The sequence below is a fragment of the Colias croceus genome, chromosome 5 (assembly GCF_905220415.1).
Source record: "Colias croceus chromosome 5, ilColCroc2.1".
In the NCBI taxonomy this organism is placed as follows: Eukaryota; Metazoa; Arthropoda; class Insecta; order Lepidoptera; family Pieridae; genus Colias; species Colias croceus.
The window spans coordinates 4724879-4752580 of record NC_059541.1 but is presented as its reverse complement, the minus strand read 5'-3'; the positions used below and the strand labels follow the sequence as shown (position 1 = coordinate 4752580).

Here is a 27702-nt window from a genome sequence, read left to right as displayed (position 1 = left end):
TAAGTATTCCAGTTTTTCTATGTTAATCTGTCACCACTCACCAGTCACATCCACAGAGTACTTTTTTATATATGGTCACATCATGACTTATGTCACTGTATAGTCATACTGTCATAGTGTGGAAAATGTGCGACCAGTAAATATCGAAATATATCTCAATTCTCAAGTTTTTTACGATCAAGTAATTTTGGCAGTCGTTTAAATTGTATTTGAATTTATTTAAAGATACGTATCTAAAAATGTACAACACTGCTAATTTATAAAACGCATTTGTGTCTCGCTGTCTGATATAAGCTAGTAGCTTATCTCTCCTTTGATTATTTTTGGCTAAAATCTATTGAAAAATGTCAGTAAAAAGAGCAGCAACCACAGAACTTAATCATGATAATTGGGATCAGGAAGATTCTAATGAACCCGAAGACACAGAGGGATTTAAAATGGCACCAAAAGAAGTTTTGGAGAAACGCGTAATACGAACTGCTAAGAGGCGGTCGAATATTGGAAATAATGAAGTAAATGTCAATACCTTTATAATAATTATACAATTAAAAAGGATTTTTTTTTGTAAGCTAAATAATATTCAGATTTAAATCACAGCAACAGTTGGAAAACAAATTCACATAATATATATTCTTAAAAACTTATGATAAAAAAAAAACTTAAAAATTTGAGCTGAAACATTACACACATACACATTACATAAACATTTGTTTATTTTTTTTATGTTTTCAGGGTCAAAAAAGTGTATTTAGTGGATTTGGTGGCTTCAATAAAACTCAAAAGACTTCATTTGATTTTTTGGCCAACTTAACAAATGGAAATAAAGCCAATACATCTTTATCAAGTCCAAGTGTTACTGAAGGATCTTCTTCTCTCTTTTCATCGAAACCTTTCACAACCAGTGCTAGCTCTTCGGGATTTACTGCTTTAGGATCTTCAGCACCAGTGACATCATCAACAAACCAGTCATCTCTATTTGGCAAATCAACAACAACTAGTCCTACAGGAATTAAATTCCCACAAACCGACACTAAATTGGATTCTAAAGAAGCCCAAAGTGAAAGTCCCTTTAAAATTCAAACTACCTCAACTCCTCTGAGCACTTTCAGTTTCGCTTCAAAAAGCAGCCCCACTCCTGCTCCAAAAAGCAGTCCTTCTTCTGCTCCTACGGCAAATGTATCCAGTAATGTATTCACTTCTTCATCTTCATCACCATTTAAAATGTCTTCAACTGGTCCAAACTTTAATATGCCAACAGCTAAAAAGGATAAACCAATTGAAAACAAAATTTCACCAGAGAAGAAAGATTCACGAGAAACAAAAGAATCAGGTGGGGATAAAGATGAAATTGATGAAAGAAAATTAAATTATTATAAAAATATTCAAGGACTGAATGTATCAGTATCAGAATGGATTGAAAAACATGTTAAAGAAACTCCTATATGTATTCTGTCACCAATATTTAAGGATTATGAAAAGCATTTGAAAGATATTCAAGATGAATACTTTAATAATAAAGAATCAAAGTCTGGTGGTGAAAAGGGTGATTTTAAACAAAATGTTAATAGTGAAAAAAAATCTACTCCTACTGGATCAAGCTTATTTTCAAGCACATCAACTACTAATAGAAATACATTAGTAACAGAAAAAACAAGTAACATATTTGGAACTCCTACATCAAATAATAAACAAGACACAACTACAGGAACCACTGGTTTCTCTTTTGGGATTGCTTCAAAAACTCCAACGGCAACAACTACAAGTGGCTTCTCTTTGGGAAATGTTTCAACAACTACAAGTGGCTTCTCTTTGGGAAATGTTTCAACAACTACAAGTGGCTTCTCTTTTGGAAATGTTTCAAAAACTCCAACAACAACAACTACAAGTGGTTTCTCTTTGGGAAATGTTTCAAAAACTTCAACAACAACAACTACAAGTGGTTTCTCTTTGGGAAATGTTTCAAAAACTTCAACAACAACAACTACAAGTGGTTTCTCTTTGGGAAATGTTTCAAAAACTCCAACAACAACAACTATAAGTGGTTTCTCTTTGGGAAATGTTTCAAAAACTCTAACAACAACAACTACAAGTGGTTTCTCTTTGGGAAATGTTTCAAAAACTCCAACAACAACTTCTACTTCCAACACAGACCAAACTCCCAAAAAAAGTACTGGCTTTTCATTTGGAACTAACTCGACAACAATTTCTACCCCTGGTCTGCCTGCAATAACTACAACTAAAACTGGTTTTAGTTTTGGAATGAATTCAACATCCCAATCATCTAGTTTGTTTTCGGGAACTTCTACAGGAACAATTACCAATGGTAATTCAACATTTTCTTTTGGTGCTGGAAAACCGTTCAGTTTTAATTCAAACATTCAAAAGAAAGAAGAAGAAACTACTCAAAGCAACAACAATGAAGATGAAGATCAACCACCCAAAGTAGAATTTACTCCCTTGGTTGAAGAGAACAGTGTCTTTGACAAGAAATGTAAAGTATTTTTTAAGAAAGATGGCAACTTTGTTGATAAAGGTGTATGCACACTGTACATAAAGAAAATAGAAGAAAGTGGGAAACATCAACTGTTAGTGAGAGCAAACACAACCTTGGGGACAGTTCTGCTGAATATGATACTTAGTGCATCAATTCCTACTCAGCGTATGGGAAAAAATAATGTTATGCTTGTTTGCATACCAACCCCTGATGCAAAACCACCTCCAACCCCAGTCCTTATTAGAGTTAAGACATCTGAAGAAGCTGATGATTTATTGGAAATATTGAATAAATATAAAATGTGAAAATACATAATTTATTGTATCTCTCAGTTTAAATTTCAGTTTTGTTGAAATTTTTTACATTCCTCCATGTAAGCAATAGTTTTACTATACCATGCCAGTCATGTTAATTTTTTAATATATTTGGATATAAATGAGTAATCATTATGAATCATTGTAATAAAAATTACAATGATTAAAAAAATTTAAATCCATCATGTTCTAAAATTTTAGAACATTTTAGGTATCTATTGATTAAAAAAATGATGAAAATAAAATAATAATTTTGTTGATTTGTTAGTGTTTTATTCAAACATTTCGTTAATATTTTTTTAGTTATTACAAATTATACATTTACATTTTTATATTACATATTTGTTTAAATAAATTGAATAATATCCCAATATTACAATAAAAGAGAAAATTTTATATTCTGTGCCTATCACTCTTCTACTTAATTTAAACTTGTCACAACTACGTCCCAACAATTAAAGTACTTGTTGATATTTGCCCTAATCCCATCTGAATCCTCTGCATATGAGGTTCAACGCTATTTTGAAATATCCTTTGATATTTTGGTTCTAATTTCATTTTTATTTGTTCCATAGTGCCTTGTAATACACTTAGTTCATAAGCATTCTGATCAGAATTGGACAGGCTTTTTACTTGTAACATTAGAGCTGTTAAATCTGTGATAAGATCTAGTACATTAGAATCTTTAACACAGTTATTATTGTTATTAGCTACAAGTTCAGATGCTTCTTCTCTACACTTTTCTCGTAGATGAGACGGAGCTAACATAGCTGCCAGGCTTGGCCCAGGGGCAATTTGTTGACAATAAACCTGTATTTCATTTATATATTCCTGTAAATCCATATTCATTCTTTCCAGATCAATCACAATTGCAGCATACTTTCTCTCAAAATCTTCCGGTGTCTTTTGATCAAATGATTTTCGTTTTTCAGCTTCGGAATTCATTTCTTTCAATTTATTAATTTTATTTCTTTTCACTTGTAATACTTTAGTCAATTTAGCAATAAGTTCCAAAAATGCATAAGGGTAGGAACCAAGGTTTTTTTCAACGGCATTAGTTATATCATTACAACCTATCATTGGATCCCCTTGACTAATATTCTTTGGTATTGATGTATGATAAAGATGATATAAATCATTGGCAGTGCGTGGGCGAAACCTCTGGGTTATACTAGACAGAAATAGGGAATCTGGTGGTTCATTTGATAAAACTTCATAATCTGGAACTGAGTGTGTTCCTAATTTAGGTCTTTCAAATGTTATTCTATAAGTATTATTAGAAGTATCTACAGCGTCAATAACACCAGTAAAAAGGCCATCTTGTGGTTTACGCAGCCTAGCGGTTACTTTTGTTCCAACAACTAGCTGCATTGGAATTTCATTTGGTAAATCTTTAACACATACATCTGCAGTTTTTCTTTGTTGAATATATCTTATCAATTTCCTTTTTCTATCTAGTTCTCTCCTTTCCTCTTCAAAAAATGCTTGGGAACATCTACGAGGTTTACCCATCATTTGTCTAATTTTTGCCCACTGAACTTTTGTAAGCTTTTTATTCGCTAACTGTGGAAATGACTCCTTCAGACAGATCATAAAATCATTTTCACCATCAAACAATGCCTTATCTATGTTACTATAAAAATATTCAAAGCATACCCATTTATGGGCTTTAGGAAGTTTCAGAAGATTTCTTAACCTCATTCCTATTCTTTGACCACTCTTACGGTCCGGCGATTGACTCTCTGTCTTCTCTTCAATATTCCTCTGCAGTTTAGCAGGCGACTTGGTTGGTGATTTTTGCTTTTTAGCACTTGATTGCTTTACAGGTGTTTTTAAAATTTTAGGTATACGTTTAGGTGATTGCCTAGGAGGTGATGTATTGACAAAGTCATCAACAAATATAAATCTGTTCTTTTTTCGAATTCGAGCTGGCATTCCTCTAGCATTAAGCTTTTGCATGGGTTCACTTGGTGTAGGTTTTGGTGGCAATACTGTTCCAACTCTATGCAGTCCAAGAGCAGCAGGACCAAAAGCGGGTGGCACATCATCTTCTTCGGGTAAATCCAGATCCATGGGTTCATCTTTAACTCTTAATTGCATTCTCGTCGATGACTTTTCATCGCCTAAAAATTATAAGAATACTTTATTAATTAATTCTAAGCATCTAATAACTTGTATATATAAAACACTGCTTTGTCAAGGTTTTAAGTTTATATTATTTGCATTATTCAACAGGTGTTAAGTTGAAAGAGTTAATTTAAAACGTATAATAGCTGACAATTCCTCGGAAAATTTGAATTTTTTCAAATTTTGAACCTCAATAACGAATACGGAAATGGATAAAACTGGAATATGATAATGGATAACATTATTTGAATTTTTATAAAAGGAACTTTTTTAAATAGGTTTTCTGGAGATCGTTAACTGTTTTTTATTGAAATAAAAATATAAACAAACTTACTTTCCCACTTATCCGCCATGTTGATGTCGTAAATTTGATTTTGAAGACGAGAGCGCCACCGCCAACTTTATATTTCCAAAAAGTTATATCTACACTATGGTCTATGGTATTTTTTATATATTTTTTTAAATTAAATAATGAATAAAATGAGATAAAACAAAATGTAAATTGTGATAAAATAAATAAATATTTTTTTCTAACTAAAGCATTAAAAAAAAATATTTTTAATTCACTTCAAAATATAAACTATATTTAATATAATCTTTAGATCAGAGTAGGTAACTATGTGCTAAGTTGGCTGATACGTACATAATATTAGTAATATTGTAACGAATTGAAAAGAAGCTATTCACACCAAGACATTCATAATCAAATGACATTAAAATCGCCACGGTCCATTTGGACGTACAGTAGCCTACTCACGATTCAATGTCAATCTGTTGACACAATCTGCAGTGAGCTGACAGATTGTGTCGTGAATAGTATAGTTGAGGGCACGTTGGGGGCGTAACCCAACATGTTGCGTATTGGATCGGCGCGGAAGCAACCCGACAAATTGTCTCACGGTTCAACACAACCCACAATCTGCTGACACAATTCGTTGAAGTCGCGATTGAGCGTTCTCTACTCACGATTCATCCAACCCTCAATCTGCTGATACAATTTCATTCCGCGATTGCTTGCCACAACGTGTGCACGTCACGTTGATGTCTGGCCTGATGCTAAACCTCAACGCAATAATACGCATTATTAATGGATATACTAATTTATGAAATATAAGATAATTATCTTTGTAAAGCTTGTATTTTTTCCAATTTTATTGATAGATTTCAAGGGCTATAAAGTATAAACGGCTATAAAATATAAACATCTTCCTCAAATATGTAAAAATGTCTTTCCCGCGTTTATCTCAAAACCGCCATTTTGCGATTACTGCGCAGCGCGATTGAGCCGAGATTGGAGCAATCACAATACTCACGATTCAACACGCACACAATCTGCTGAGACAATTTGTCGGGTTGCTTCCGCGCCGATCCAATACACAACATGTTGGGTTACGCCCCCAACGTGCCCTCAACTATACTATTCACGACACAATCTGTCAGCTCACTGCAGATTGTGTCAGCAGATTGTTACTGAAATTGAATCGTGAGTAGGCTACTTTAAATAAGTTGCTGGATATAGACGACCAATTTTTCGTCCAGCGAGCACCCCCACCACCGCGAACGTCGTGCAAGTGCATTGTGCATCGTTCTATAATTATTAAATGCAATATATATTTTAGGACATCTTTCCTTTGGCTTCCTATAATAATAGAATTATTGATATTAACTGTAGTTAATATGATATTAATTATTTTCCTATTTTCATAAAAATACATAATACTAGCTTTCCGCCCGCGTTTTCAAAGAAAAACCCGCATAGTTCCCGTTCCCGTGGGATTTCCGGGATGAAACCTAATTATCCTATGTGTTAATCCAAGTTACCCTCTATATGTGCTAAACTTCATTCAAATCCATTCAGTAGTTTTTACGTGAAAGAGTAACAAACATCCATACATCCATACAAACTTTCGCCTTTATAATATACTAGGTATCCGCCCGCGGCTTCGCCCGCGCAGTTAAAGAAAAACCCGCATAGTTCCCGATCCCGTGGGATTTTCGGGATTGCGTAATTTTCCCGGGATAAAAAGTAGCCTATGTCCTTTCTTTCGGGTATCAAAATATCTCCATACGAAATTTCATGAAAATTGGTTCAGTAGTTTAGGCGTGATTGAGTAACAGACAGACAGACAGAGTTACTTTCGCATTTATAATATTAGTATGGATGTTAGATGATGAGATACATCCTGTTAGTTGGGGATTGCCATGATCAATGATGTCTTTATTTTACTGTGGGCATCGAAGAAATTCATTCCTATAGCCTAATATCAATATAATTGATTTCAAAGTTTTAAAAATACGCCTGCCACAGGTCAAAATAAACCTAGAAATATATTTTGTTTTATAGATTTGTACCTTATTTGCTTAGACTTATTTGTACTAAATAATGAATATTATTTTGCTTTAGAATAAGAACGCATTCTCTGCTTTATAAACATTTGCTTTTGAGTTGATTGTTATCAAATTGTTATAATCATTAACTCGTTTTTTTTTATCTAATCAGTTACCTTCGTTATCAAATTAATTATTAAGTGATATGTTATTATGATAAGATAAATTGTTAAAATATGTTTGATTAAGTGTCTATGTAAATCATTAATTTTGTATCTGTCAACAGAAGCGGACAGCTGACAACTGTCAATTTCTCAGCTGTAGGTACTTGATGGTTACAATACCTACGTGTTGATTGGAAAATTCTTTGATTGGAAATTAGTAGAAAATAGAAATACATACATGTTGAATTGTAAATAGAAAATGTTTAATTATTATACCTAGTTAACAACGTCATTTGAGATGAGTAATATATCGTTAGTGTTATGGTGTATTGTGGGCTTGCTCGTTTTCGAAGGAGTTAATTGTAAGTTTTCATATAACATTGTGCTATAACACGGATATAATATTTTCAAGGTAAAAAGAGAGTTGGATCGTACAACAAAACGAAAATGAAATGTTTACTCGCGTAACTAGAAACTCGTATATTGTTATAGAAATTGATAATATTGATGTGATTATTATATTTTTGTATAGATTATGTTAGAGTGCTGGCTGATTGAACAAGTTAATACAAACTTTCTAATATTTTTTGTGAATTTAATTTTAGGTTTAAATAAGCGATGTATAAGATGTAGATCGAGAGGCGAACTCGGATCGTGCGGTGATCCTTTCCCAACAAATGTCACAGAGCCAGAAACTCAAATTGGAATACACATAGTAGCTTGTCCATCAGGATGGTGTGGAAAGATGATTGAGGGTACTACAGGCGCTTTCAGAACTGATGGTAATTTATTGTTTTGCCATAAATTTGTAGATTTTTTATTATAAGGTTATAAAAAGATTGCTTATTTATTGAAAATAATGTTTTTGCAAAAAAACAAATTTGAATTGGAAATAAATAGGAAATATGTACTATACATATATAGTTTATTTAAAATATGAAATATTAAGTATAATCCTTAATAACTTTATGATTACCATCATTAATATTTGTAATTTATGGGAATAAAGTGAAAGAAATAATAGTGTAGGTTATCTAATTATATTCATATTATACTTTTCAAACACAGTTATTTTCATTCTGAGTTCATTCATGTTTTACTATATGATCAAAACTATTATGAAGAATTGAAACAATTTTTTGCACTGACTATATTAACATATTATGTATATCTTAAAATATTTAAAAGTATATGTTTATATTTTCAGATTATGGTGCTGCGACGCAAAGAATGTGTCTCCAGAGGTCACCTAGTGATGATGAGGAAAGGTGTGCCTACACTATGTGGAATCACAGGAAAGTGTACATGTGCTTCTGTAATGGAGATCTATGTAATTCAGCTGTTAAAGTAACTTCAGTACACTATACTTTATTAATAAGCTCTCTTGTTTGTGCCTTTTCATATTTTTATACAGGCATGTAGTTAGTTTTTGAAGAATATACATGAATCTCATATTATTGATCTGTCTCAAGAGATACTCAACAACAACAAATGTTTCTTGCTTGTTTTTTAATGAATAAATTATGATATACAACAGTTATAAGGATGATTAAGATCTGATTTTTCAATCCTTGGTTAAATCTTATCCATCCAATAAAGTATTACACAATAATATACAGATGTTACCTAAAAACTGTCAATAAGTGGGCAAGTGACACATTTTTAAAATGGTTGTTTAATACGATATTCGATGAATAAGTTTTAACTAAGGATTGAAAAATTGGCCCTAATATAAACAAACTTTTGCATTAAGTGTATTGCAGCTCAAATAAGAATTGTGATATTTTATACAATTATTGTACTTAATTACTATTTAAGATGTTGATATTGATGCAAGTTACAAATTGAATATTAATGAATCATCTTGATAATACAATATATTATTAAATTCTCATTATATTTTTGATAAGATTTATTGAATTTGTACTTAAGATGTGAAATTTTAAGATAACATTCCAATTTTCATTTTTCACTATTCTGTCCTAAATATGTGATCAAATAAATTGTAAATTAAAAATTTTATGTACATAACTTTTTATGAAAAATTTCTTAGTAAGTTCTAGATTTATAAGTTTTTATATCTGTTACCACTGCCCTTTATACTGTTTAGCTGTATGTACTGTATGTATAAAATATAAAAGATTTAAGTATCTATATGTAAAGTTGTTTCAATTAAAATGTTCTTCCATGCTATGTGTCCAATATAATATTTATCTGCTCTCTTTTTCTGAGGTGAAGTGGGAAAATATCTATTGAATAATTGCCAGTTTTAATTGATTTCAAATGCAATAAAACATAAACTATAATTTCAAAACAAACATTAAAATTACTGGTATTTATAAATGTAAACTGACCATAAAGTCAGGACAATAAAAGGAAAATGAAATGAAACATGTCTTAGACTGAGGTATTTATTTTATTTTTAATTTTTTATAACCTTAAAACGAATCGACGTGAGTATTTCGAAAGATATACAAAATCCTAACATTTATTTATTACGACATTCTACACCCTATTGTATGGCCAGCTTTGTCGTATGCTTCCAATCCTGTTAGGTTTTAGGTTGTTTTTTATACGTAGTTCTTGATTCGCCAAAAGCGATGTTATATGAGGAATGTCGTGAAAATATAATTTTCCATGCAATCTTGCTTTCTCCACTGCCGCTAATGCCTCCGAACCTTGTAGAAAATATGGATCATTGTAATTGGTTTCTGAAATCATAGTAAAAAGGATGTAATTAGAAAATGTTCTCTATTAATGAATTATTTAGTAATTTTGCTATAGTTTAGAGTCTGTATATTAGTTAATTTATTCCATGTTATTTAATTGCTTTCGTTATTAAGATATTGTTATTTATATTTAACTATTAATAAATGATTAGTTTAACAATCGAAAACACGATTTTACCTAGCGAAATGAAATCCAAACCAATAAAAGAAATTAATCATTAGGCTAAAGTCTAAACTAATCATCATCAGTTTTGTTTCCCACCGGGCTCAAATAACTAAAAAATAAAAGGTAGCATAATTTTTGCTTAGTCATCTGATCTAAGTTTAATTGCCTAATTTCATGTTGACATAAGTAGGAAGGTACCTAGTGAAGTGAGGTTTCATAAAAATTAGTAGTAGATGAGTAGCAGGTATATAAATTTATAGTAGTAGGTATATAGTTACTTAGTTAACTAAAAAAAATAATATAATCAAAAAAAAAGTTAAGTGCGAGTGGGACTCGCGAAACTAAGGGATCCATACTAATTAAGTTTTTCTTTTCTTTCATGACCGTTTTGAATCACAATATTATGATATTCAGCTTCATGTATGAACCTAAAGGAGTAGTTTACCTTCAAACATACAGGTGGAGCTATTATAGCGGGTTATAAAAATGTACTCTTGCGCATTCCTCCTTTTTCACGCACTATTTTTATAGAATAAATAATTGTTAAATGTAGCCTCTCCATAATACCTTCTCCATTAAGACCAGGGTTTAAGTAGTCACCAGTACTCGATCGTCGGTTTATATCGAAGCTTGGCGGTTTCAAGGGCGGTAGGAAAAGACCTACGGGCCAAAGAGACTCTGGGTCGGGAGAGTCCACTTTATATGGCGATGGTGGCAGCACGGGAATTGTCTCTGCAATTATTATAAATTGCTATTAGTTGGTATTCCTAACTTTATAAAATGAGAAATTTAAGTAAATTAAATATCGCTCTAGATCTGGAAATTTTATATTATTTAAATGATCCTTACCTACTGAGTATAAACATTTAATCCTACTGATATTATAAACGTGAAAGTTTGTAAGTATGGTTGGACGTTTGCATTCTATCAATTAAAAACAACTGAAACTTGGTATGTAACTAACTAGGTAGCTGAAGATCCAAAATAGGAGATGGCTACTTTTTATCCCGGAAATCCCACAGTAACGGGAACTATGCATGTCTTTCTTTGAAAACGCGAGCGAAGCCGCGGGCGGAAATCTAGTATATAAAACATATTTACTGTGTAGATAATACAAGGATAATACCTTAGGTATTAAAATGCTCTAAGGATAATACATACCTGCATTATCTAACGCATGCTGCCATGGTGAAATTTTGGCGCGTGGCTCTTCTGCGTTGAAAGGTATCAACGGTTTGAGCCTTGGATAACCACCGTACTGCGCTTGTGTTGCCTGTGACGCTAAACATAGAAAGTAAACATTAAAGTTTCAGTTAAAACAAGTAATCAATATTTAACTAATTGTTCTACTAACTCAAGTATTAATAGGTAGGTACTGTTTTAATGTTTATTGCTAAAGTAGATATCCGCTCGAGTTTTCAAAGAAAAACCCGCAAAATTCTTGTTCCTGTGGGATTTCCGGGATAAAAAACAGTAAAACTACGTCCTATTCTGGGCTAATTTCATAGTAATCGGTTCAGTCGTTTTTACGTGAAAGAATAACAAACATAAATCCATCCATCCATCTTCACAAACTTTTGTGTTATAAAACAATGATATTTATTAGTAGGATTAAATAATTAAGGTAGGTACTAAATGAAAATATATTTTACTAGCTCCTCCGCGCGGTTTCACCCCCGTGGCTCCACGGGCTCCACCCCTTTTGGTCGTAGCGTAATGACACATAGCCTATAACCTTCCTCGATAAATGGGCTATATAACAGCGAAAGAATTTTTCAAATCGGACCAGTAGTTCCCGAGATAAGCGTGTTCAAACAAACAAACTCTTCAGCTTTATAATATTAGTATAGACTATAGATTATAGGTACTATTCAATAAATAACAGATGTGGGAGCTCACAAGTCCGTTCTCTTCATCCTGAGCTGTCTCATTCCGATGATTATCCCCAAGTTATTTATGGAATTGGTTGTTAGATTGAGACCTAACAAACTTATTATTATATATTTTCCCTCCAATAGACTACTAAAACTGTGCTAAAACACCTACATAAATTGGCGCAATTAAGAACTGTCCTAAGTAGTTGTCCGATACAAAAAATTCATAGGTACCAACTTCTCAAATCCCGTATAGGTGGTCGACGAGAATGCAAACTTCTCTCCCGAACTGGTAAGGGATCACCGACGCCATGTGCGTAGCTATGTGCTGGTGTGGTCACTCGCACGTGGGATACGAACTGGGTGCCTATGACCACTTCCCATGAGAGGTGGAATAGTAGCACAGTTGTAATAGCTCCTGATCTCTGTGAATAGGTTTTATAGTCTAGACTCTAGATACATTAAAAATTGGTTGATGTAAAGGTGAAGGTATTTAGGTATTAGGAATAAAATGACCAGCTCTGTATTCTCAGTGCACTTTTGAATAAAATTAAGAAAATTAATCCGAATTATTAATTCAAAGAAAAAGAAAAACCCGCATAGTTCCCGTTCCCATGGGATTTCCGGGATTGCGTCATTTTCCCGGGATAAAAAGTAGCCTATGTCCTTTCTCGGGTATCAAAATATCTCCATACCAAATTTCATGAAAACTGGTTCAGTATTTTAAGCGTGATTGAGTAACAGACAGACAGAGATAAGAGAGATTTATAATATTAAAAAATAATAGTATGGATAGCCAGATGTAAATGCTTATTATTCTATGTAGTACGTCGATAGGTACTAATAACATTGTTTCTCATGGGTTACCTAAATAGGATTCCGCCTTCAAACACGGTTAAAGTATTGATTTTATTATAGATTGAATGAATTACCGCATTACAAGAAATCAACTTACATTATCGATTAGACCGCAATAGACTAAATTTTGGTGCTCTAGATTTTCAGTTCACTTTCGTAAACCCTGTGGGTATTTACTTATTGAGGGGGACTTTAGTTTTAGAGAAGGTTTAACTTATAAGCTCAATAATAATAGATACCGGAAGGTGGTTCTTAATGTAATTTTTCAATTAATTTTGCATCATCCAGGGGTAAAAATTAAAATAATAAGGTATACAAATATATAAAATAATATAAAATAAAGTATGTAACTACCTAAACCTGAAACCATATCTTTAAATGGTGTTCGTCGTCACCACAGGTCGTCACATTATCTTTTTGATTCATCATTTATTATAGTCATGTCCCATCTTGAATCTTGCTTACGTGAATTCCATAAATAGAATTTTAAATGTAACAAATGGTTTATTGCAGTTTATGGTATGATAAATGGAATATTCGGAGGTCGTTGCGTTTTTATGTTCTGTTTAAAATAGCAATTTATGAAGAGGTCAATGAACGAAGGGGAGATAGTTTATACATAAGGATTTTGTAAAATGTTCTAAGTAAAAATATGTACATAGAAATGTCTGTCTGTCCGTCCACAGATAATATAATACTATATGACCTGGCTGTATTTAAAAAAATGATTATTGTGGAGGAAGGAAGGTGGAATTCCTCCATCGAAAAAGGGAGGATCCTCGACCAGTCTACTTGACTAGCCGGTCGTGAAGGCCCCAATGAATGATGTTGGAAACTTGTATTTAAATGCTCTCAGCTCTGTAGCGAAAACATTTCGCTTGCTCGATTTAGAGCGAGGTGTCGCTACAATTATAATACTAGGTTATCTAATTCCGGAAATATTAATTTATTGCAAAATTTTTCTTCAACATTTCGTGGTAGTTTTCGTTATGCTGCTTCAAAGTGCTGGAATAACTCCCGCTTTACAAAATCTTTCTTCAGTGCCATGTTTTAAAAACCTCTCAGGATTATTTGCTCCAGCATCTGAAGCAATTACCGATTAACAACGATTTTGGCTTGTCGCCACATATTTGAAACATTGATCGTTTTAAGTGATTTCTATGGTGTATCTATACATCTAATATCGACTACTCATACACTGTTATGTTCGCAAAATAAGGGTAAATCTCTATCTATGCTACAAAAACACACACATATCATATTATATACATATTAATTATTTATTACTGAATCATTGCATCTGTACAGTCACAGTGGTCTCCTCTGAAAATCAGTGCAGTAATACTGCTTTGCTGACGGGGAGTCCTTTTTGCCATTTTTGTTATATTTTTCTTTTCTTCTTTTTCTTTACATGGTGTCAAATAAAAAGTTTTCTATATCTACTTCCACTTCTATTTTAACAGGTGGGGTTTCCAATATTGGTTGTTTAAGGTCCATCAAATCTCTTTTTCGAGCTCTATAATCACGACTACATTGTGCTGTTGTTTTTAGTAAAAATGATGGAGAATTTTGTTGATATCCCTCTGCTTGAGATATGATCGACGTAAAGTCTAGTGAGTCCTGAACAGTAGCATTTTTAAGTGCTCTTTTTCGAGCTCGATAATCACGACTACACTGTGCTGGTGTTTTTGGTAAAAATCTTGGAACTGATGAGTTTTGATCAGTAGCAGTTTTAAGTGCTCTTTTTCGAGCTCGATATTCACGACTACGTTGTGCTGGAGTTTTTGCTAAAGATGATGGAGAATTTTCTTGGTGTACCTCTGCTTGAACATCAGTCGCTGTAGAGTCCAGTGAATTGTGATTTGTAGCGTTTCTGAGTGCTTTTTGTCGAGCTCTATATTCACGACTACATTGTGCTGGTGTTTTTGGTACAAACGATGGAGACTTGTGTGCATTTTTTAAAGCCTTTTTTCGAGCTCTATATTCACGATTACGTTCTGTTGAACTTTTAGGTGGACTTTTCACTGTAAATTTTTTATGTATAGTAGCACTTTCCGGAACTCTTATTTGAGGCATTTTGAAATCTAAAAAAATAAAATAAAAATAAAATTCCTTTTCCAACAAACAATTATTTTAAAATTTGAAATTATAATGAAATTTAGCATGTAGTGTAATTGATATATAAATATTGATACAAATTTATTTTGTAAAATAATCTAATTATCTAACATTTGACGGATAAAAATTAAATAGAAGCTTATAAATCTACTTTGAACTCAGTAATATAAAGTGAAGTCCCGCCAGATGGCTGTGTCCTGCCAGACCTGAGACACATCAACCGCTTGCATGACACATGGATTTTAAATTTTTAATTACAATGAGAATGCATACGAAATGAATATATAAAATATGACTTACTTGGATATCAATTTTGTGAATAATAAATAGTTTAATATAACAATAAATATAAATTGTTGATATATTGAAAGTCCTGATCAAAATAGAACATTGATAATTGATAACTAAATAAATCTTTATGTATAAATAATAATAAATAAATGTATATAATATGTATAAAAGAAAGTTGGGTTTGTTACAACACAACTCTCTGACCTTGATCTGATCTGATCTCGATCGATGTGCTGGACCAATTTTCATGGTATTTTATTTTTTAGGTTTGTCTCCCCTCCGAATAGCAGAATATATCTTGGAAACTTTGAAAACTCGACGAATAAATAATTATGAAAGATGAATGATGAAGAATCATTTTCCCTAAATTTTCCTTTATTTCGTACCTGTCAATTCAGTTTTTTTTGATGAATGGCAGTACTGCATTACTTGTGGAATTCACGTTGTGGAAATGTTTACACCTCAGAGATTTTTAAGAAGCTCAAATGTTCAAATCAAGCGTATATCGTAAGCGTATATTGTGGTCTTTATAATATTAAAATACAAATATAATATTAAAATACAAATAATAAAAACACGTCCGTAAATGTAAACGTCATACCTGTCAAATATTACAGCTACTTGTCTTGTTCATCGGCCATGCTGTCAAATACTTCAAGTATTGATTGACATTTATGCATGCGTTCAGAAATATATTTTGTGAAAAGTATTTAAAAATGGGTGAATAAACTATTGTCTACATGTTATCCGAAAGGAATAGAAATTATTCAACTGCAGCTTCCCGGAAAAATCTCAAATGATCGGTACGACATCAACGCTCGTGTTTTCAAGCAATAAATCATGTCATTGATGAATTACATTGTTAAGCAACACGTCTTCGTGATTACTCAATCATGGATATTGTATTCAATCGAATGACAAAAACGAGGCTTGCCGCATGCACACATTCTAAGGCTGGTTGCAGAGCTTGACCGACCATCAGTGCGTACCGTCGGTCCCGACGATACGCATCCACAATGTGTATGACTATGACACTAATGCGCATGACAATACGCGTGCGTATGGTCGGTCTAGCTATGAACGGTTTTATGAATTTCCATACATATGACAAGCGCGACTGACATACGCACTGATGGTCGGTCAAGCTCTGCAACCAGCCTAATTTGGTTAGCTGTTGATCAAATAGATGACATCCTATGTGCCGAGATGAGTCCTGAATCCTGATCCTGAAACCGATCCAGACTTAGGTACATGTTGTTGTAATTACGTATTTGATTCATGTAACGTAGTATATCACGAATCACGATCAACCGTAAACAGTACCTATCCATCCAAATCGTCGCTTAACTTCAAAAAATCGAAGTTAAGCAATGGTTAGAACGGTAATAAATTGGACGAGTGACCTTTTTTTGCAATTGCTTATTTGTACAGTATCCTTAGTATCGCAAGTCTGATTCACACTTGACCGATTTATATATTTATATGATAGCTTGACCACTTACACTTACACTTGACCGATTTTATTATATTTATGAAAGCTTTCCGCCAGCTGCTTCGCCCCCGTAGTCAAAGAAAAACACGCATAGCTCCTGTTCCCGTGGGATTTCCGGGATAAAACCAATCATATTATGTCCTTTTTCAAGTCTCAAGCTATCTCTATACCAAATTTGAAGTTAATGCATGCAGTACATTTTGAATTTAGCTCGGTAATAAATACAGACAAATAGACAAAAATCCTAAAAAATTATATTTTTGGCAGTTAATGGCTTCGATATCGAATTGACTTTTCTACGATTTTATTATAGTAATTATAAATAAATAAACAATGTATTTAATAGATTTCGGTCGATATTGTAATACTTGAAAAATATCACAATAATTAAATTCATAACAAAATATATAGGTACCCGCGATATAAGATGCCTCATGCGGCATGCCCTCATGCGGTCGGTATTTGCCACTACTTGCGAGTTGCGACACAATCGAAGTGCATTTATTTCAAGTGGACCTGCCGAATGGTGAAATAAAGTTCTCTTATAAGCAGAAGCGTAGCGTGCCTTGGCGGGGCCCCGTATAAAAATTTGTTTGGGGGCCCTTAGGAAGAGTAATGATTTCTCACAAAAGAAAAAAAAATGTTTGCATAAAATTAAAAGAAAATATATTTATTCATCTTAATTATCTATCTGTCACTTATTCCAAAATTTTTACAAACAATTCAAATTAAATATACACACAGGAGGCTTTTTTTGACTTTTATCATTTATGAAAAAAAAAATTTGGGAAGTTTTTAGTAATTTTTGCTTACGTACGTTGGGGGCCCCCTTGGCGCGGGGGCCCCGTATAATTGAGACGGCAGATACGGCGGTAGCTACGCGCCTGCTTATAAGTCACGTCCATTTAACTTTGTAAAAATATTGAATTATTTTATTTTGCATACTTAATTTTTATTTTGTCAGTACATTAAATACTTATACCTATTAAAAAAAATCGGAGGGGGTTTTAGAAACATTAATGTTTACATTAATTTTAGATCACGAATCTAAAAAAAATCTGTCTGTTTGTATAATTGTAAACGTTAATCTCCAGAACTACTGGACGAATTCAATGAAAGTTATTTGGTTGTGTAGGTATTACGTCTGGACATATCTGGACAACATAATATTATGTATAATCTATCTTCTATTTTGAAAACTAGAACACCTAATGCAGTACCACAACTGTTGTGGTTACAGACCACCGAAACTAAGTATAAGAGATACAAAAAAATGTTCGCTGGCATAGCTACTGTTTAGTAATATAATTTTAATAATTTTTACCCATAAAAGATGTAATATTGAGTGAAATATTACCTACAATTACTACGAAAATAACGTGGATCACAACTTGAGTAGAACTAAATTTTTAAGCATCGCTCGAAATTCTATAAAGACTTATATCTCTAAGTTCAAATAGAAAATTGCTTCTTTGTCATATTAAAAATAATTTATAGGTAAAGCTACCATAAAATAATCAATAGGTACGCAAAGCATAGCCCAGAGTTCATTTAATTTATCCTTCGATTTTATGGTTGAATGTTGAAACACGTATCCCAACCTTCAAGCATTCATAATAAATTGGTCTCTTCAATCATGACAATAAAAATTGATCTACTAAAACTAATGGGAGCGCATATATGACTTATACAAGATCCATTATTACAAGGTAAAAAGTTATTAGGTACTTTGCATCCAATAAACACTTTGTAGTCCGCCTTTTAAGAATTTTCAAATTAACCAATGTAGGGTAAGTACTAAGTAAGTACCTACTAATTATAGAAGTAGCAGTTTTGTCTAATTACTTAACAGGTTTTTGAACTTTAAAAATTAAAAATGATTTGCATGAATTTTTTACGGATATGTACCACAATACATACTATTAAAATAATAAATAGATTAATAGAATCAGCATCTATTCTGATTAATTGCGATATCATCAAAAGTCAGAAATGAATTAATAATGGGATTGCGCGTGATCGTATTCAAAACCTTGATTATATTTTTTTATTAAAGACGATGAGCTTTTGAAAATAGCGCGTGTTGTTTTAATTGGAGTATTTGCCATTTAACCTTGATCGTAACTGTACAAATAAATAATATTTATATAAAATATATTTATCAAGACATAGGTATTATAATTAGTCAACCATTCGTATTAGGCAAATATTGTATTACTTCTGTAAAAAATAAATAAATGATCCGTCTAAAAATTAATTAGTCTAGCACCTAGGTAGTAGGTGATAAGATTTATTATTTGTTCACTATTAAAAATTATAAATTGAGCACCTTTTGAAATTCCTATTATAATAATTCCTATTTAACTAATTGAGAAGCACTTATCAAGACATCTACCATGTGATATAAATTGTTAACAAATAGCAACAACAGAACAACTGAAACGTGGCTTCCAAACGTGACTGCATGCAAAGCTTCTAAGTTCTAATTATTATCGATGCTACGGTTTAGCGATAATTTATTATTTCGCAATATTGCTCTCTATAGCAGAAACTGCATTTGCTGAAACCTCTTTGATATTGGTGCAACCGAGGCATATTGAGAAGAGAATTTAGCACGAGTTCTCTTTGTCATGTCCTATGTATTATTGTCACGAAAATAAATCACGCTGAAGGACTTAACGTTTTGTTTGAGAATTCAATTGTGGGTAGATAAACATCCAACGACGACGGTGACTTTTTGTATCGATCGAACGTTTGAATGCCTCCCGGCTACTTTCGACATCCATTCTTTAAAATCTAGGGCTAAGGATACAATAAATTGAAATAAAGCTGTAAATTAAGAAATATAGGTTATTTTCATACACTGATTTTGTTAAAATAAATACATGTAAGGCAATCATACGTACAGTTTAGAGCTGTTTAATAACTCAGCCCCTGGAATCACAGACACAATAGAAAATCTATTGTGTCTGTGGACCGTGGACCGATCGGGCCGCTGGGGGCTCAAATTTTCTTTGTAGTAAGTAAACAAATATTTATACATATAATTATTCTTCTCTTTCCTAATAATGGAAATTCCCAATCCCAGTGAGGCCGGATTCAGCTATATTCAGCTAGATTCAGGTATACGATTACCTACTATATATCTACACTTACATGTAGGTAGGTAAGTAGGAGGTATGTTTTTGTTGAAGTGAATATCGACTAGATTTTATTCTTGATTACAAAAAAAAAATCGTTTATCAATAAAAACGGGCATAAGACAATAATTATTTTCATTGGTCACGCATCGTTAGCTAAATTGAGAAGGTAGGCTGAAATTATTAAAGATATACATATAACATTAATGACTGATGAACTGATCACCTTTCAAGCTTGGTTAATTTTGTATTCACGGTTTATACTTTAACACAAAAGTAGGTACCTGCATATTTGTCGTTCTTCGTAGTAGGTAGTTTGAAGCCAAAGAGACAGGCAGCTGATGTGATGTGGTGATTTGAAAATATAGATTTAGATATCCCAAAGAAAAGCTGTTTTTTGTTCTTGTATATTAGATATTTGAAAATGAAATACAAGGTGGACCAAAAGAAGTCATCCGGTGTTGATTGGCTGTAATTTTTTTTCTAAATGAAAAACTTCGATTCTGTTTTTTGATTATGTTCAGATACTTTTACCTTTAGAATTTTATTATAGTCAAGTCGAGAAGATGTTATCGTCCAAATTGGTGCCAAAAAATCCTTTGACCTGTCACCAGACTTATGTCTATTGTGAAAAAATAAACGCCTTATACCTAACTTAGATAAAGTCAAGTTAAACGATAAAACCTAAAACAAATAAACTTTATTTTTTATTATGAATAATAAATAATCAAGATTAAAAAAAGTTATCAGATTATTACTTACATTATATTTTTAAATATGTTATCATAATAAAACGCAAAAGGCATACGGTGACTCTCATCTTCAAGAGGCAAAAAACAGGGTCACTTCCTATCTAACTCGGGTCGTAAACAAAATATACTTCAAAACCGCAATCGCAATATATTCCCAAATTTGTGGTTAGAATTACTTGTTCTACGTAAAGTTATACCGAGTGGTTAAATAGAGATAAATTTATTAGCAAAGATTCCAATCCGTCCCTTCACATGCCAAGTGGAGCAGATATTGAAACTCAATACTTATTTTAGATATGACATCATATCGTTTATATTCAATTTGCGACATTCAAATTTACTATTACTGCATATTTTATTTAAATCATATCAATTAAGCAATAATTATACAGGAAGTGTGATCATCTCTTATCTTGCAAATATAAATGCATAGTTACCAACTTTTCTATTTACATTTTTCAACAATAATTTACCTAGATCAGAATTCAGACGACGAGCATATCAGCTACCTGTTTAAATAATCGATTTCAATATTACATAACATGTACTGTCATTAATTATTATGGGACCACAGTATGGGACGGTGAAAACTTAAAAGTAGGTAGGTAGCAAACCTCCTTTAAAGGTAATTAGCTAGACACCCACTACGCATGCAAAGCATTATTTCTCCAATTTAAGTCGTTCATAGCATAGGTACCTAATTAGTAATTACTAATTACGATTATTTACCTAATCATCACTCGATTTAAGTATCTTTTATAGTCCAAAATACTGTATATAGAGTCTATCTCTAAACTATACACACGTTTATAATCTTCTACATAAGTACCTAGTTTGACTAGGTATACTAGGAATTCTTTTTCTTGGCAGATAAAAATGGAACTCCTATTTTCTTTTTGTAGACGTATAGTTAACAAAACTAAATTTCTTTTAAAAATACTTCAATAAGTCAATGCTTCATAAGGGCTTAATAGACCCGAGTTATAAGTAAGCCATCGAGCACATGACTTGGCGATAATGTCTGCAAGTGCATCCGGACTGTCCACGATTCGCTCCTACACTTTCACCCGGAAAACTCGAGAACAAAGGTTGAAATAATTTCCTATGCAGTACAGATCATGCTCTAGCTTCTCTGATTGTTTAATTTTATTCGTCTTTAATTTAGGACAATACCCTAATTGTAAAAGATGTACATAATATCAATTAGATTGGTAAAGGTATCAACTGTATGAGATTTGAGGCTAGTTTTTCCGATCGAATCGATCCGTTGATTGATTATGTTCGTCACATGTCAGTCAGTCACATGACTATTACCCATAGCTTTTACGTGTTATGTTATACCTACAGTACATTTATTTGGAAACTGAGTTAAACTCTGATGAGACAAAGAAATTTTGACATTAATTTAAAAGCAGTATTAGCTCATATATGTATACAAAGCTATTATAATAACATTTGATCGGTAAACAGTAGCTATTTAAGTACAACTTTCCAATGCATTATAATATGTTATGCTGAGTATCACGTAACTAATCGCTTAGTCATCCTATAACACTTTATATTAAATGTTTGTCTTACTAATTTGCATATGATTATTATTATTATTTATTTGATACATATTCTGCTGACGCCTGACGGTAGGTATCTACTAGGTACGCTATACAATAAAATATCTTTGTATTTTATGTTCAGGCAATGAAACACAACTTATTTAAAACTCTACGAGTAGGTAGACCGTACTCTAGATATTGATATCAATTCTTGATTCTAAAAAAACTATTCGAAAACCATTAGGTACTACTGTATCATCATGTAGTCAGTATAATTCTTAATACAAAACGATAGTCACGATAGATAGTTACTAAAATGTTAAATTTTAAATTTTTATTTTAGAGTTCTATCATTCGAACAGCAAGTTGTGAACGGCAGAGGCTAGGGTCTGCCGTTTACGACTTGTAGACATGTGGCGAATGGCGATGGCTGAAGTAGCCTCTGCCGTTCACAACTTGCCGTTCGTCTGTAAGAACCGAACGCTATAAGTGTTTTATAGCCGCGGGAAGATACTCTTCTACTTTCTGCCCTCTTCTCTTTACCCGCCTTCAAATTTGTAAAGGCAGCCTTGTTCTTAATTAAAAATAATCAATAATAGATAAGCTTAGTAGATAAGTATTAGTTATATGGTACTTAAAGGTAGTTAAACCAAACATATTTTAATACTAGTACTAAAACTAAAAAGCTCATTGCATGCAGATCATCTATTTATTATCCTCCCACCTTTGACCATTTTGAAATTTATCTGTTAGTACCCGAGACTGTGTACATCGCCGACTATTTAAAATAATATCGATGTTAATATTTCCCTATCCAGCGGAGAACCAATTCGCATTGCACCATTAGTTAATAATAAAATTGCGAAACTTTTTTAATTAAACTTGAGGCCAATAACTTTAGTTTTCGGTAGAATAATAAGAGCACGATCGTGTCGTGATGCACGGACTGCAAAACAAAGAGTTGTTACAGTTTCATAGAACAGTTTGACGCGTCAAGTTCAAATCTGTGTAACTCATTTGGGCTTTGTTAACCTTCGATGTCGTTTCTTGATCCGTTTAAGGTTTAATAAAAAACTCGTCGTTATTACAATAAAATATAGTTAGTATTGTATCAAGTGTTCGTAAAATCAGCGCTAAACATAAAGGAAATGGAAAACTAACCTTATAAAAAAGGTTATTCCGAGAAAAAAAAAATAGATTTAGTAGAATAAAGAAAAAAATGCAGGTGTACCTAATCATGAAGAAACATAGAAATAGCATCCAACAATACAGTTTATAACAAGGTTAATCTGTGATTGATCGAGATTTATAAATTATTGTCAAGGATACTCACGTTATACGTGATTTAGAAATTCGGCAATTATTTGATGTGGGAGTAATTAGTATACGTTTATGATGTACTGTAGTCTCACGGCCAAAGGTTATCAGATGATCAATGAGATTGGTATATAAAACGCTCAATTACATTTGTAATGAACAATCAAGTGAACCTTTTAGTTTTATTTGAAGTCTGTCCAATTAAAACATCTATACAAGTGGATTAACCCTAATAAATTAAAAAAAAACATGTCTACTACTAACTTTTCTTGTATAGAAATATCCTATGGAAATTAAAATGATTGTCGATTAAAAATACGTCTAATGGATGTCGAATACGTTAAATTGATGAAAAGGGATACCTATACTACCTAGTAAGATATAAATATTTTGGGAAGAATTCCTTTTTCGTTCCTACTTAAATTGTTAAAGAAGGAACAATAAAGTATATTAACATTTTATAGCTTTGATATTTATAGGTATATGTATATCTTGAATAGAGTCGAGGTCATGTTTCTTTATTAATTGATTAATGGAAAACGCATGTTGTCTTTGTAATCAAATACTACGTGCAGTAGGTAGGCATATTTGCATATCTGATAAATCTGTGATTTTACAAATTTAAAACGCTTCTCATAAATATTTGGTAGACCGTACGTTTTTTTAGCATGTGGGATTTTAACCTATTCGGTGACCAACTTTAAGCATAGTAGAAGGGACCCCAGAATCACGGAAAATGGAACCAGACCCAGGGATTTACAGCATTCTTTTTTATAAAAATATAATTTACAATAAACAACTATTTACTTAGTTAGTTCTGTATTGTAAATATATTTTAAGCTATTGCATAGCTTCTATCGCGGGTCTTGAGCGCGGGGACCGGATCCAGAAATTCCGTAACGAAAAGACCTCACGCTCCCCACGGGGACGGGCACGGAGGTGTGGCTTGAAGGCATGCAATAGCTTTACCGCGACAGTCCCCGAGTTTCACACGTCCTTTTTTAAAGCTATTGCATAGCTTCTATCGCGGGCCTTGAGCGCGGGGACCGAATCCAGAAATTGCGTAACGAAAAACCTCACGCTCCCCACTCCGACAGGCACGGAGGTGTGGCTTGAAGGCATGCTATGGAATAGCTTTACCGCGGCAGTCCCCGAGTGCCACACGTATTTTTTTTCCTTATCACTACATAGTATAAAACAAAGTCGCTTTCTCTGTCCCTATGTACCTTTGTATGTTTAAATCTTTAAAACTACGCAACGGATTTTGATGCTGTTTTTTTTAATAGACGGAGTGATTCAAGAGGAAGGTTTTAGTATATAATTTATTATTTTTAAACAAAGCGGGCGAAGCCGCGGGCGGTAAGCTAGTTATTTTTATAATAAGGAATAAATTGGTATACATAATATATATGAATACTATTAAAGTAAACTGCTGGGTAAAATAAAGAGTTATTTTCCCAATTTCATTAATTTATTAGTCTTACTTTGCAATAAAAATTCATAGTTAAAAAACATGCTACCCAACTCCCAACTACATAATATTATAGGTATTTCATTAATTTGAAAGACCGATAATAATTGGTCCCACAGAGCAATCAGCAAGTAGATAATGGATCGATCTTTTTACATTTTACACTTAACAATTTATTCATAGGTAATTCTATACAATATAATATTCTATTCGATGCATACAGATATAAACCGATAATATAGTCAGATAGTATAACAATACAAACCAGAGTCAGAACTATAACGAGGTTAAGTTTACCAATAGACTCTACAATACATATTTTATCGTCTGTTTTTTCAAAGGAAATTTTGCCTATTTTTAGCGGATTCCATTCAGGATTCAGATTTTAATTTTTGTAGGGTAGTCTGTTAATATCTAACGCTTTAAAGAAAAAAGATTTTGGCGCGAGAATTTTAAGTCTCAAAATTTCTGTTCCAAAGATCTCTTCTATTTCAAAGATGAAAATGGTTCATGAAGGAATGTGAGGAGATTTATCTAGTGAATTTTATATTAAATGATTTTTAAATATTTAGTTAAGTATTTATAAAAAATAGTTTAAAATAGCTCTATCTGTGGCTCTATCATTATATTTTCCAGAAAAAATGTGTAGATAAACAGAATAAACCTCTGATCCATAATATGTTTTGTGCAGAAGGGTGGTCTTTTTTTTCCAATATTATACACATTAATTTTTGAAGTAAGGAAAATAATATTTTGGTAACTGTCATTTGATTGAAATTAGCGATAATATCAAAAATGAAAAACAGGAAGAAATATTTTTTAAAGTAGGAAATTATTTTGGGACATCAGAAGCGATACAGCTTTATCATGATAGTTTAAAGAGCAGTAGATATATAACAAATTGAATGAAAATATTTTTAAATTCTCTAAGATTATTTTTATGACCTATTTATTTCATGTTCACTTACTACGTATACTTCTTAGAAAAGCATTAATAATTTATTTGTTCAAAACACTTACCATATTCGAAGTAAAAATCACATAAGAAAAATAAAATTATCCAGATCACAAACAATTCATCTAGTTAATTAAAAACATAAATCGCAATGTTTCTTGTTTTCCCGCCTAAAATTATAAGTACAATTCGATATATTTTGGAACGTATGCGCACACTCCCGTGTGTTTTGTCATCTGACGAGCGTGTGGCCTATGTGGTATGGAGTATGGAGCCAGCCATACAAGCACTACCGCTCACCATCGCGAACGCTTCTTTCTCTTACGCCAAAAGCACGTGATGCATTGAAAGTACAAGTTGCATCGCCGTGGGAGGTCGCAAAACTTTTGCATCTTCCTATCGTATAAATTATTGTAATTTGTTTAACATAATATTACCTATCACTAAACATGTTTCAGGATTTTTTTTTAAATTTTACCAAGATTATATAATTAAATAAGTAGGTAACTATCTAGACACGCGGCAGCGTGTCAAGCCGAGTTCAAGCGAAGAGAACTGGCGAGCAGCAGCCGTGTGTATATTTACACGAACCATTTCGAGCCACTTTTCACCCCCTTATAACTCGAAAACTATTTAAGTTATATAAACCAAATTTGGTACATATCAAGAGGACCTCAAGATAAACAAGAACCTTAAATTTCATAAATACAGATTAAACAGTTGCGTAGATATTAATATCCAAAAATCGCAATTTTTAAGACTGACTGACTTATAGACATAAGTATACAAAACCTAACCCACTTCCAGATGACCTACAAAGTTCAAATTTTGTAATCAACTAGGTAATAGTGAGTGTAGTTACAAAGGAAAAAATCGGAAAATACTGAATTTATCTGTATTTAATTTTTTTTTCAATGACATTAATTTTGTTTGTATGGAAAAATGGAAAAGTTTATAAAAATAGAAAATATTATATTCACCTTACTAGTCTTAAAAAATAGGTCAAAACTAGTCAGTGGCCGAAAAAAATTTTGAAATCCATCAATAAATGACTGAGATATAGATTATTGAAGTTTACATATTTTAGCGCGAAACATCTGTAGATTCGATGCGCCTCTGACATCACACTCACTCGCGCTAGTATCGCTAGGGCGGATTACTTCGATTGCATGATTTCTTTATTCAAAACTGTTATTAAACGTAAAATAAAAGAAAATTGTAATAAAAATATTGCTCATACAGTTAAAAATAATATATAATTTTACAAATTCACATTTCTTTATTCTTTATTTATGAGTGTTTAGTTTATTTTTAATTTCAGTGTAAGGGAAGAAGGCTTTGTCGAAATGGTTTAATTTGCGTAATATTAATATTAATATAAGTGAAACATCTTTAGGCGCGTTTAGAGTAAAATTTCAAAATCTCGTCATGGCAATACCGTAACGTCATGGAGTAAAGCGACGATTCTTCTACAACTTATATTTTTTCTTGCGGATTCTTTGTATGGTTTGTTTAGTATTATTTTCTATATTTTCTTGTATGTTATGAAAGTCAGCGCACAT

The 27702-nt window shown here is 32.4% G+C and overlaps 4 protein-coding genes across 9 annotated transcripts; 2 read left to right on the top strand and 2 right to left on the bottom strand.

Annotated features, from left to right (window-relative positions):
* Positions 1 to 96: 96 nt before the first annotated feature.
* On the top strand, positions 97 to 3068 carry LOC123692009 (nuclear pore complex protein Nup50). Of its 3 annotated transcripts, none has more exons than XM_045636625.1 (3): positions 97 to 512; positions 733 to 1780; positions 1817 to 3068. In XM_045636625.1, exons 1-3 carry the CDS (start codon positions 345 to 347, stop codon positions 2797 to 2799), a joined length of 2199 nt encoding a protein of 732 aa, XP_045492581.1. In that variant the 5' UTR covers positions 97 to 344; the 3' UTR covers positions 2800 to 3068. The 3 variants fall into 3 exon arrangements, with proteins under 3 accessions (XP_045492581.1, XP_045492582.1, XP_045492580.1); XM_045636626.1 differs by having other exon boundaries at positions 733 to 1888; positions 1940 to 3068; XM_045636624.1 differs by having other exon boundaries at positions 733 to 3068.
* On the bottom strand, positions 3060 to 5368 carry LOC123692013 (protein lin-9 homolog). Its single transcript, XM_045636632.1, has 2 exons — positions 5270 to 5368; positions 3060 to 4931 (listed from the first exon to the last, which is right to left on the bottom strand). Exons 1-2 carry the CDS (start codon positions 5286 to 5288, stop codon positions 3250 to 3252), a joined length of 1701 nt encoding a protein of 566 aa, XP_045492588.1. The 5' UTR covers positions 5289 to 5368; the 3' UTR covers positions 3060 to 3249.
* Positions 5369 to 7713: 2345 nt separating this feature from the next.
* On the top strand, positions 7714 to 9581 carry LOC123692035. Its single transcript, XM_045636662.1, has 3 exons — positions 7714 to 7789; positions 8033 to 8209; positions 8635 to 9581. Exons 1-3 carry the CDS (start codon positions 7726 to 7728, stop codon positions 8847 to 8849), a joined length of 456 nt encoding a protein of 151 aa, XP_045492618.1. The 5' UTR covers positions 7714 to 7725; the 3' UTR covers positions 8850 to 9581.
* Positions 9582 to 9824: 243 nt separating this feature from the next.
* Positions 9825 to 26445, bottom strand: LOC123692033. Of its 4 annotated transcripts, none has more exons than XM_045636658.1 (5): positions 26206 to 26445; positions 12435 to 12621; positions 11484 to 11603; positions 10890 to 11054; positions 9825 to 10138 (listed from the first exon to the last, which is right to left on the bottom strand). In XM_045636658.1, the coding sequence occupies exons 1-5, from the start codon at positions 26206 to 26208 to the stop codon at positions 9933 to 9935; spliced, it is 681 nt and encodes a 226-aa protein (XP_045492614.1). In that variant the 5' UTR covers positions 26209 to 26445; the 3' UTR covers positions 9825 to 9932. The 4 variants fall into 4 exon arrangements, with proteins under 4 accessions (XP_045492614.1, XP_045492612.1, XP_045492613.1 ...); XM_045636656.1 differs by lacking the exon at positions 26206 to 26445 and adding an exon at positions 15668 to 15842; XM_045636657.1 differs by lacking the exons at positions 9825 to 10138; positions 10890 to 11054; positions 11484 to 11603; positions 12435 to 12621; positions 26206 to 26445 and adding exons at positions 14311 to 15138; positions 15850 to 15988.
* Between the last annotated feature and the right edge of the window lie 1257 nt (positions 26446 to 27702).

Excerpts from the sequence above, each read along its gene's own strand:
- LOC123692033 (XM_045636656.1), bottom strand. The coding sequence starts at position 15,712 with ATGAAAATTGGTCCAGCACATCGATCGAGATCAGATCAGATCAAG. Across the intron at positions 11,604-12,434 it reads ACCTATACGGGATTTGAGAA|CGTCACAGGCAACACAAGCG; the intron begins GTTGGTACCTAT and ends TTCTATGTTTAG. Across the intron at positions 11,055-11,483 it reads GCATGCGTTAGATAATGCAG|AGACAATTCCCGTGCTGCCA; the intron begins GTATGTATTATC and ends TAATAATTGCAG.
- LOC123692035 (XM_045636662.1), top strand. The coding sequence starts at position 7,726 with ATGAGTAATATATCGTTAGTGTTATGGTGTATTGTGGGCTTGCTCGTT. Across the intron at positions 7,790-8,032 it reads CGTTTTCGAAGGAGTTAATT|GTTTAAATAAGCGATGTATA; the intron begins GTAAGTTTTCAT and ends ATTTAATTTTAG. Across the intron at positions 8,210-8,634 it reads AGGCGCTTTCAGAACTGATG|ATTATGGTGCTGCGACGCAA; the intron begins GTAATTTATTGT and ends TTATATTTTCAG.
- LOC123692009 (XM_045636624.1), top strand. The coding sequence starts at position 345 with ATGTCAGTAAAAAGAGCAGCAACCACAGAACTTAATCATGATAATTGG. Across the intron at positions 513-732 it reads CGAATATTGGAAATAATGAA|GGTCAAAAAAGTGTATTTAG; the intron begins GTAAATGTCAAT and ends TTATGTTTTCAG.